The sequence below is a fragment of the Macaca nemestrina genome, chromosome X, assembly GCF_043159975.1.
Source record: "Macaca nemestrina isolate mMacNem1 chromosome X, mMacNem.hap1, whole genome shotgun sequence".
Lineage (NCBI taxonomy): Eukaryota > Metazoa > Chordata > Mammalia > Primates > Cercopithecidae > Macaca > Macaca nemestrina.
Window position 1 is genome coordinate 58182412 of NC_092145.1, and position 12165 is coordinate 58194576.

The 12165-nt window shown below is 38.4% G+C and overlaps 1 protein-coding gene across 5 annotated transcripts in view; it reads right to left on the minus strand.

The window, feature by feature from the left end:
* LOC105497495 (diaphanous related formin 2) overlaps positions 1 to 12165 on the minus strand; it is a 919069-nt gene that overhangs the window by 647087 nt on the left and 259817 nt on the right. For all 5 annotated transcript variants that reach the window (XM_071089284.1, XM_071089283.1, XM_071089281.1 and 2 more), the window contains one exon: positions 3047 to 3367. In XM_071089284.1, the coding sequence (XP_070945385.1) occupies positions 3047 to 3367 (321 nt within the window). The remainder of the gene's footprint in view (positions 1 to 3046; positions 3368 to 12165) is intronic.

Sequence of the window (12165 nt, forward strand, 5' to 3'; positions counted from 1 at the left end):
TCCCTCCCCCCTCCCCCCTCCCCATGATAGGCCCCGGTGTGTGATGTTCCCCTTCCCGAGTCCAAGTGATCTCATTGTTCAGTTCCCACCTATGAGTGAGAACATGCGGTGTTTGGTTTTCTGTTCTTGTGATAGTTTGCTAAGAATGATGGTTTCCAGCTGCATCCATGTCCCTACAAAGGACACAAACTCATCCTTTTTGATGGCTGCATAGTATTCCATGGTGTATATGTGCCACATTTTCTTGATCCAATCTGTCACTGATGGACATTTGGGTTGATTCCAAGTCTTTGCTATTGTGAATAGTGCTGCAATAAACATACGTGTGCATGTGTCTTTATAGCAGCATAATTTATAATCCTTTGGGTATATACCCAGTAATGGGATGGCTGGGTCATATGGTACATCAAGTTCTAGATCCTTGAGGAATCGCCATACTGTTTTCCATAATGGTTGAACTAGTTTACAATCCCACCAACAGTGTAAAAGTGTTCCTATTTCTCCACATCCTCTCCAGCACCTGTTGTTTCCTGACTTTTTAACTTTCACCATTTCTATTCAACATAGTACTGGAAGGCCTACCCAGAGCAATCAGTCAAGCAAAGAAATAAAGGACATCCAAATTGGAAAAGAGAACATCAAATTGTCCCTCTTTGCAGACAACATGAGTTGACATTTGGACATACCTAAACACCCCACAAAAAACTCATATAATTAATAAATTCAGTAAGTTGGAGGATACAAAATCAACACACAAAATTTATTAATGTTTCTATAGCTGAATAATAAACTTGCTGGAAAAAAAATAAAAAGGCAATCCCATTTACAATAGCTACAAAAAATAAAAAACTTAGGAATAAATTTAACCAAAGAAGTAAAAGACCTTTATAAGAAAAATTACAAAACACTAATGAAAGAAATTAAAGAGGACACAAACAAATGGAAAGAGATACAATGCTCATAGAATAAAGGAATTTACACTGTTAAAACGACCACACAACTCAAAGCAATCTACAGATTCAGTGCAATCCCTATCAAAATACCATTAACATTTTTTCACAAAAAATAGGAAAAATAATCCTAAAATTCATATGGAACCATGCAAGAGCCTGAATAGCCAGAGCAATCCTGAGCAAAAAGATCAAAGCAGGACGTTGACTTCAAAATATACTACAAGGCTATAGTAGTCAAAACGGCATGGTACTAATGTAAAAAGAGATATATACACCAGTGGAATAGAATAGAGAACCCAGAAGTAAATCCATATATTTACAGCTAAGAGATTTGGCACAAATGTGCCAAGAACATGCAATGGGAAAAGGACACCCTCTTTAATAAATGATGATAGGAAAACTGGATATCCATTTGCAAAAGAATTAAACCTGACCCATATCTCCCACAACATACAAAAATGGACTCAAATTTGATTAAAGATTTAAGCATAAGACCTGAGACTATAAAACTACTAGAAGAAAACATAAGAGAAATGCTCCAGGACACTAATATAGGCAAAGATTTTGTGGCTAAGACCTGAAAAGCACAGGAAACAAAAACAAAAATGGGTGAGATTATATTAAACTAAAATGCTTCCGAATAGAAAAGGGAACAATTAACAGAGACAATCTGTTGAATGGGAGAAAATATCTGCCAACTATTTATCCAACACTGGACTAACATCCAAAAAATACAGGAAACCCAAACAACAGCAACAAAACAAATAATCACATTAAAGAGTAGACAAATAATTTGAGTAGACATTTCTCAAAAGAAGATATACAAATGGCCAAGATACATGAAAATGTGCTCAACGTCACTAATCACCACAGAAATACAAATCAAGACCACAGTGAGATATCTTACTGGCATCTTATGCCTATTAGAATAGCTATTATCAAAAAGACAAACAAAATGCTGGAGAAGATGTGGAAAAAAGAGAACTTTCATATACTGTTGTTAGGAATGTAACTAGTACAGCCATTATGGAAAACAAAATAAAGATTTCTCAAAAATGTAAATAATAGGATTACCATACAATAATGCTCCTAAATAACAGGATTACCACACAATAATGCTGTAATCCGATTACTAAGTATTTATACAAAGGAAAGGAAATCAGTATATCAAAGAGATACCTGCATCCTCATGTTTATTGCAGCACTAGGCAGAATGGAAAAGATATGAAATCAAGATATGAAATCAAGCTAAGTGACCATCAACAGATGAATGGATAAATAAAATATAGTATTGAAACATAATGGAATACCATTCAACTATAAAAAAAGACTGAAATCCTGTCATTTGCAGCAATATATATGGAATTGCAGATCACTATGTTAAGTGAAAAAAGCTGGACACAGAAAAACAAATATCATATATTCTCACTCATACATGGGAGCTTAAAAAGTGAATATCATGAAAGTAGAGAACAGAATGATAGTTACCAGAGGCTGGGAAGGGTGTGGGAGGTGGGAGGGTGAAGAGAGATAGGTTAACGGGTTCAAACATATAGTTAGATAAAAGGAATAATTTCTAGCATTTGATAGCACAGTAAAGTGACCATATTTAACAATATGTTGTACATTTCAAAATAACTAGAAGAGAAGATCTGAATGTTCTCAAGAAAAACAAATGACAAATGTTAAAGGTGATAGATATCCTAAATACCCTGACTTGATCATTACACATTCTATGCATGTAGCAAAAATCACATGTACCCCATAAATATGTACAAATATTACACATCAATAAAAATTTTTTTAAAGAAAAGCTATGTTAAAAGAATCAAAATTGCTTTTCATTTGGTGGTATATTTCAAATATTATTCTCTACATCACTTAGATTTTCCTTTTGCCTACTTCACAATGTCAAACTATCTGGAGAGTTTCCAATTATCTGGAGCCTAAATTGAAAGATGGACATAAAATGATGAACTCACAAAGGAACGGAAAGAGTCAGCAGTCATACTCTCAAACATTAAACAATACATACACATAGCAATGATCAACAAAAGCTAGATAAAGTAAAAAAACTCTAGTTTTAGTATTACCTTTGACCAATTGATTCTCTTCATGGACACTTCAGGTTTATAAATTTTTTTCTGCTTCATTCCATAAGGTAGATTAAGTGATATTCCTGGGGGAGGAGGAACTCCTCCAAGGGGTGGTGGTGGAGGAGGTCCCCCAAATAAAAGTGGTGGTGGTGGTGGTGGTGGTATCCCTATCATTCCAGGTAAAGGCGGTGGTGGAGGAGGAAGAATAGCTCCTCCAGGTAGAGGTGGTGCTGGTGGTGGTGGAGGCGGCCCTACACCTGGCAATGGAGGTGCTGGAGGAGGACCTGGAATTCCTGATGAACTTGAGAGTACTTGTGCCTGAAATATAAATAATCAAAGTTTAAATGCTTATAAATATAATTGAAAAATTAAAGAAATATATATCAATAGATATTTGTAGTTTATCTTATGTTTTAAGATTATATACACTTTTTTAGATATTACTAAAATATCTAAATATTTAGCAAGATCTAAGGGTTTAACAGTATATGAAAAAGACTTGTGTAGACTTTTAATAAGCATTATAAATTCTGGACAGTGACTACTTCTGTTACCATACAAATGCTAGGAAAGTTGGTATCTGATATGGTTTGGCTCTGTGTTCCCACCCAAATCGTGATCATGAGTGAGCTCTCACAAGACCTGATGGTTTTATAAGAGGATTTTCCCTGTTTGCTTGGCACTTATCCTTGCTACTGTGACATGAAGAAGGATGTGTTTTGCTTCCCCTTTGGCCATGACTGGAAGTTTCCTGAGGCCTCCCCAGCCCTGCAGAACTGAGTAAATTAAACCTCTTTCCTTTATAAATTACCCAGTCTTGGCCAGGTGTGGTGGCTCACGACTGTAATCCTAACACTTTGGGAGGCTGAGGCAGGCGAATTAGCGGAGGTCAGGAGTTGAAGACCAGCCTGGCCAACATGGTGAAACCCCGTCTCTACCAAAAATACAAAAATTACCCTGCATGGTGACGCATGCCTGTAATCCCAGCTACTCAGGAGGCTGAGGCAGGAGAATCGCTTTAACCCAGGAGGCAGAGGTTACAGTGAGCTGAGCTTGCACCACTGCACTCCAGCCTTGGTGACAGAGGCAGACTCTGTCTCAAAGAAATAATAAAATAAATAAATAAATAAATTACCCAGTCTCAGGTATTTCTTTATAGCTGTGTGAGAATAGACTAATACAGTAAATTGGCACTGGATAGTGGGGTGCTTCTGTAAAGACACCCAAAAATGTGGAAGCAACTTTAGAACTGGGTAACAGGCAGAGGCTGGAATAGTTTGGAGGACTCAGAAGTAGATAGGAAAATGTGGGAAAGTTTGGAACTTCCTACAGACTTGCTGAATGGCTTTAACCAAAATGCTGACAGTGATATGAACAATAAAGTCCAGGCTGAGGTGGTCTCAGATGGAGATGTAAAACTTGTTGGGAACTGGAATAAAGGTCACTCTTGCAATGCAAAGAGACTGGTGGCATTTTGTCCCTGCCCTAAAGATCTGTGGAACTGTGAACTTGAGAGAGATGATTTAGGGTATCTGGCAGAAAAAATTTGTAAGTGGCAAAGCGTTCAAGAGGAAGCAGAGCATAAAAGTTTAAAAACATTTGAAGACTGACAATGCAGTAGTTTCTGGGGAGAAACTCAAGCCCTCTGCAGAAATTTGCATAGGTGATGAACAGCCAAATGCTAATCACCAAGACAATGAGGAAAATGTCTCCAGGGCATGTCAGAGACTTTCATGGCAGTCCCTCCCATCACAGGCCTGGAGGCCTAGGAGAGAAAAACTGTTTCCTGTGCCAGGTTCAGGGCCCTCCTACTGTGTGCAGTCTCTTTGATGCCCTGCATCCCAGCCACCTCAGCCATGGATAAAAGGAGTCATGGTACATTTCGAGACATAGCTTTGGAGGGTGTAAGCCCCAAGCTTTGGCAACTTCCACGTGGTGTTCAGCCTGCAGGTACACAGAAGTGAAGAACTGAGGTTTAGGAACCTCTGCCTGGATTTTAGAGGATGTATGAAAACACCTGGATGTCCAGGCAGAAGTTTGCTGCAGGGGCGGAGCCCTTATGGAGAATCTCTGCTAGGGCAGTACAGAAGGGAAATGTGGGGTTGGAGCCCTCACACAGAGTCCCCACTGGGGCATTGCCTAGTGGAGCTGTGAGAAGAGGGCCACCATCCTCCAGACCCCAGAATGGCAGATCTACTGATGGTTTGTACCATGTGCCTGGAAAAGCCACAGACACTCAACACCACCTTGTGAAAGCAACCAGGAGGGGGGCTGCACCCTGCAAAGCCACAGGGGCAAATCTGCCCAAGTTTGTGGAAACCCACCTCTTGCATCAGCATGTCTTGGATATGAGACATGGAGTCAAAGGAGATCACTTTGGAACTCTGAGGTTTAATGACTGCCCTACTGGATTTCAGACTTGCATGGGGTCTGTAGCCCCTTTGTTTTGGCCAATTTTTCCCATTTGAAATGGGTGTATTTACCCAATGCCTGTATCCCCATTATATCTAGGAAGTGACTACCTTTTTATTTTACAGGTTCATAGGTGGAAGGAACATAACTTGTCTCAGATAAGACTTTGGACTTGGACTTTCGGGTTAATGTTGGAATGAGTTAAGACTTTGGGGGATTGTTGGAAGGGCATGATTGTGTTTTGAAATGTGAGGACATGAGATTTGGGAGCGGCTAGGGGCGGAATGATATGGTTTAGCTCTGCATCCCCAACTAAATCTCATCTTGAATTGTAATAATCCCCATGTGTCAAGGGCAGGATCAGGGGAGATACTTGAATAACGAATAATTGATAATTCTTGAGTTATCATGAGATCCAATGGTTTTTTAAGAGGCTTTTCCCTTTTTGCTTGGCACTTCTCCTTGCTGCTGCCATGTGAAGAAAGATGTGTTTGCTTCTCCTTCCACCATGATTGTAAGTTTCCTGAGGCCTCCCCAGCTCTGCAGAACTGTGAGTTAATTAAACCTCTTCCCTTTATAAATTGCCCAGTCTCAGGTATTTCTTCATAGCAGTGTGAGAAAGGACTAATACAGTATCCTCCAAGATTTTCTGAAATACTCCTCTAAAATAATGAAAAATTAACTTTCTTTATAAATATATGCAAAAAAGAAGTACAGTATATGGCTTGGGCCAGTTAGATTAGTTGGGTTTGAATATGGGATAATAAATACAAGGTTAGAGATTCAATTTCCTTGGGGGCTAATTAGCTTTATACAAAGAGTCTGTTTCATGGCTCTAGTAACTTAGCTGGCTTCTAACACCAATAATAAATACTCAATAGCATCCATTTCCATAGTAATATATGCTTATCAACATTTTTACATTTATTATTTCTTTTGATCCTTATTATAACCCTTTAATACAGATAGAGCATTATTATCTCACCTTTATTTCACTGCTTAAAGATGAGGAAACTGTTAGTGCAAAAAAAGTTAAATGACTAACCAAAAGTTTCAGAGTCTGAACGTGATTAGAATTTCAATGTGGTTCTTCTCACATCCAATACCATCCTCATTCCAATATAAAAGACTGTCTCTTCATGAATGGGTGCCATTTACAATGAGTACAATTAATTCAAATAGATAGGATTATGAGGAGGATATAACATTTCTATCACAAAGTAACTTCAAGCTCATTCTCTAATGACAATGCATAACAGATGAAAGGGAACATTGCATGCCATATCACGTTCTTTTTAGAGATGATTAATCTATATCCATTCCTTAAACCATTACTGATCACAATGGTTCACTTTGCTAAATAAATATATATGAAAAAGTAGAGCTGTTCATTATAAACATTCTTATGAAACCACTACCAACGAACATACATCTGTTTTAATCAAGATATGACATTAAATTAACTGAATGAAACATTTAAAACTAATTAAGGCAGTCATGGCAGCCATGAGATTTTTGCAACAGGCCTTAGTCACTGAAGTGGCAGCTCTCTGGCCAGTGCCTTGACACTCCACTGGGATTCAGCGGCTTCCTCACCCATGGCTCTGTTAAAGCTGTCACTCCTGTTTAACACAGTGGAGACCATGAGAAAAGACTATTTATCATGAAACCTTCTTTTTTGAATTTATTGAAATTCTACATTTTGTTTACAGGGATTCCAGTGGCAATTGGCGAAACTCTAGTGAATGTATTCACTGGTGAAACTGAACTAGTAGAAATTCCAGAAGGCTATATCCCAGAACAATGGGAATATTATAAGCATCCTATATTGAGATGGATTGTCCATATTTTCTATGATGATCCTGAAAATAATTACAAAAGAACAATGGCTATCCTTCAGACTGAAACTGAAAAGGCTGAACTGCAGATAAAGGAGCTGGAAGTACGAAGATTAATCTAGAAGAGAAGAGATGGACCCTGGTATCAATATCTGACCACTGATAGGGCAACTATGGATCATTCTCCAAAAGCAACTCCCAGTAAATAAGCATTTATTTCTCTAAATACAAAGTGTATTCTCTTTAGTGGAAAATGAATTAGTAAATATACTCCGTAGTTTTGTTCCTTGTGATGAATAAAAGAGCTTCTTACATTACTCTGTTTCTCAATGTTGATTCATATTAAAGCTTTTAATATATCCTGTATTTCTTTTCCCTGTGATGAATAAAAGAGCTTCTTACATTACTCTATTTCTCAATGTTGGTTCATATTAAGGTTTCTGATTTGGAGGTTTTGGTTTCCTCTTTTAAGAAAGTTTAAAATGTACTAATGAAAAACTGCAGAAATAGGAATTTGTGAACTCCTAAAGTTGTGGTAACTTTGAGAGGTGTTTTATTTACCTGACAAATGGAAGTTATAGAAGTCTAATTATATTAGGTATCAGTAATTGTAGTAGTTTGCATAAATGTCTGTATTACAGACATCTGTATTATTGAGGGGAAATTCAGGATTTTAAGTTCCATAAAATATTGAACTAACTCTGTAAAACATTAACAACTTAAACAAATTTTCAGTGAACAACAAAAAAAGTTAATTAAATTTCTTGGGATAGTGTCCTTTTTGTCCTCATTCTTTCATTCATTCATTCAGAGACAGTCTTGCTCTGTTGCCCAGGCTGGAGTGCAGCGGCAAAATCATAGTGCATTGCAGTCTTGAACTCCAGGACTCAAGTGATCCTCTCAACTCAGCCTCCTGACTAACTGGGACTACAGGCATGCACCACTAACCCAGGCTAATTTTTTTTCTTTTTTTTTAAAGATGGGGTCTCGCTATGTGACCCAGGCCAGTCTCAAATTTCTGGACTCAAGGAATCCTCCCATCTTGGTCTCCTGAAGTGCTGGTATTAAAGGCAACAGGCACTGTGCCTAGTCCTCTCACCTTTATTAATATAAATTTTCTACTTGGATTATTTAGTTGTTCTAACTAAATTTATAAATATCTTTATTCATTTATTTTACTTTATTTTATTTTTGAGACAGAGTTTTGCTCTTGTTGCCCAGGCTGGAGTGCAGTGGTGCAATCTCAGCTCACTGCAACCTCCGCTTTCCGGTTTCAAGCTATTCTCCTGCCCCAGCCTCCCGAGTAGCTGGGATTACAGGCACCCGCCACCACACCCGGCTAATTTTTGTATTTTTAGTAGAGGTGGGGATTCACCATGTTGGTCAGGCTGGTCTAGAACTCCTGACCTCATGATCTGCCCACCTCGCCTCCCAAAGTGCTGGGATTACAGGCATGAGCCACCGTACACGGCCATACATATATTTAGAAAGCAAATTGAAGCAAATTTTTAGAGCAACCAGTTGAAAGGACTAACCTATTTACAAAAATATTAAAGCTAACACTCATAGGTAGACAAGATCATGGAAAGGTTACCCATAATATTCACTCACACTAGTTTGTTCACATAGATGAATGTTAATGTATGTATATACATACATACAACTAAAGTGTTTCTATGCTTAGCAAATGACCATCCTTTCCTGGAATGCAATTCTCTCTGAGGTTAGAAAGACAGACAAGATTAAAATACGTAAAATTATTTTAATTTTACTTTTAAAGTAGCAAAACTATAGAAAACAGTCTGATTTTATAGTCTTAACTGAGACAAAAGTAATTGTGGCAAAATTAAAGGTTCAGAAAATTAGTAATTTATCCTACAAATTTTGTGTATGAAAGGATGTTTTTCATACTTTGAAAGGCAAAATGTGTGTCCCATTTTTTAATTAATGGACAACATAATTCAAAGTAATACACATTTGTAAACATCATTCAATTTTTCACCTCTATTAGATCATATTTATTCTCGGAATTTTATACAACCACAAAATGCTACTATTTAAATAAAATTTTACTCAAGTTAAATATATATTTTACAAATTTAATAAGGAATCTCAAATATTGACATTAAATGCTACCAGCCTTTAAAAATCAAATTATATCAGCCTTTCCTTTGCCTCCCATAAACAATTAGGAATTGAATAATTAAATTAGGCTACCACATCGTATTGTAAATTGAATATGGTAAATGAATAATTTAGTATTTGACATTATTTTGGGCACACTAGAAAGTATACAGCCCTGGGCCTGCACCTATAATCCCAGCTACTCCTCAGGAGGCTAAGGTAAGAGGAATGCTTGAGGCCAGGAGTTGAGAGTGCTTCGTGATTCTGCACTTTTTACAGTTAATTTAACCATAAGTAAGTAACTACTCACTGTGTGGTAAAGGCCTGTGCAAGGTACAGTGGGGCCTTCAATAAGAAATACACTGTCCTCAAGGTGTCTATGCTCTAGCAGAATAGAGCAGGCACACAAGTATCCCATGAGTGGTCTAGAAAAGTGATATGAAAGTTCAGAGAAATTCGCTAATGGAGTTTTTGGTGAAGCTTTCCAAACAATGTCTTAATGAGCTTCTCCTTAAAGGATATGTTTCACATACACAGATGAGCAAAGGAGGGAATTTCTGACAGAGAATAATATACGCCAACATTTCTCTACTAAGCTCTATGAAAACACTATTTCCTGGAGATGTTGAAGGGTGCTCTAAGATAAAAGGTGCCATGGTCAAATGAGTATGGGAAATCAATATGAAAAAGAGGTAGGCAGGTTTCTTCAATGTAAAATATCTGGAACTTTTAATATGCTAATGAGTATTATGAATCTCCAAGATGAGAACATGTGTACTCAATTTATAGGACTATGGAATGCTTTCGTCATGAACAACCTATCGTCATTTCTGTAACTAATCTCTGGGAAATGCTGGCAGAAGGGTTAAGTATGGAGACAGTAATTTCCAAATGTGAAGGGAGGAAAGGTGACTTAGCTGCAACGGAGGCCGTAGTTAGGGGAGCAGTCAGAGCCCAGGCTGCAAAGGGGAGATAAGGGAGGAAAAACCCATGCCAGAGCGTCTTTAACATTCCTGGTAAGGAGATTTTATTTAATCCTGACTGCAATAGGCAACAAGTGAACATATTAAAGCCTGGAGTGACAATAATCAGGGAATTGTTTCAGGAAGATTAATTTGCCACTGACATAAAGGATGAATTTGAGGAGGGAGAAAAGTTAGGCAACAATTGTAATAGTCCAGACAAGACATCATGAGAGTGAACCTGGAGGTTTCTGGGTTTTGATGCAAAGAGGTGAAGTATGAGTGGAGTTGAAGAAAGAACAGACATAAAACAGTGACTAGCTTAATTTGTCAGTGGGTGGGGCAAGGAAAAGGGAAAGAAAACTCCAGCTTCACCATCTTTAAAATTGGTAGTAAAATTTAAATAGGAATGGACAACAAACTGGTTTGAGGAAAGAGAGAAAACCACAAAACTGGGTCTGATTTCAACATGCAACAGGACCATCCTATGGGGCCAGCTAATCAAGAGCTGGAATTAGAAGACAAACTCCAGAGACTTGACACCTACTAAAAGGGGATATGTGAATGTATAATACTGAATGGAATAGTACAGCAAAAAAAAAAAAAAAAAAAATCACAGAAAAGAGTAGAGGACAGAATATTGTGGAAGGTCACCATATGAGGATGAAAAAATAAGGAGAAACTAAGTTCTCAAACATGTAGAAAAAGAAGTCCAAGAAAAAGGGAGGGAAAGAGACAGAGAAAGAGATTAATTTATTGAAAAGAAATGATCAAATATTAGAGACAAGTAATACAGGCTAAGGGAAGGAAAAGGCCCCTGGATTGGGTATTTTGGAGTTTGTTGGTGACTTTTGAAGTAACCTTTCACTAGATTGGTGGAAACAGACCTAGTCAATCAACAAATATCTACTGAGTACCCACTATGTTAAGTGGTGGAAACAGACCTAGTCAATCAACAAATATCTACTGAGTACCCACTATGTTAAGACATCATCTTCAATTTCTTTGTTTTTGTTTTTGTTTTTGTTTTTTTTTGAGACAGAGTCTCACTCTGTCACCCAGGCTGGAGTGCAGTGGCGTGATCTCAGCTCACTGCAAGCTCCGCCTCCTGAGTTCTCACCATTCTCCTGCCTCAGCCTCCCCAGTAGCTGGGACTACAGGAGCCCACCACCATGTTTGGCTAATTTTTTGGGGGGGTTTTTTTTGTATTTTTAGTAGAGACGGGGTTTCACAGTGTTAGTCAGGATGGTCTTGATATCCTGACCTCGTGATCTGCCCGCCTCAGCTTCCCAAAGTGCTGGGATTACAGGCGTGAGCCACCGTGCCCGGCCCATCTTCAATTTCTTAATATTTATTTAAGACATAAAGTATATTGAGGAGAATACACAATCAGTTTGAAAGTTTAGACACCCTAATTGAAATTTTAAGTATATATGGGAGCTTTCCACCATAGGGAATGTAGGTGGAAATTTACTTGAGATTCAAAGAGATCTCAAGAGAAGCTTTTGGCCGGGCGCGGTGGCTCAAGCCTGTAATCCCAGCACTTTGGGAGGCCGAGACGGGCGGATGACAAGGTCAGGAGATCGAGACCATCCTGGCTAACATGGTGAAACCCCGTCTCTACTAAAAATACAAAAAACTAGCCGGGCGAGGTGGCGGGCGCCTGTAGTCCCAGCTACTCGGGAGGCTGAGGCAGGAGAATGGCGTAAACCCGGGAGGCGGAGCTTGCAGTGAGCTGAGATTCGGCCACTGCACTCCAGCCTGGGAGACAGAGCGAGAC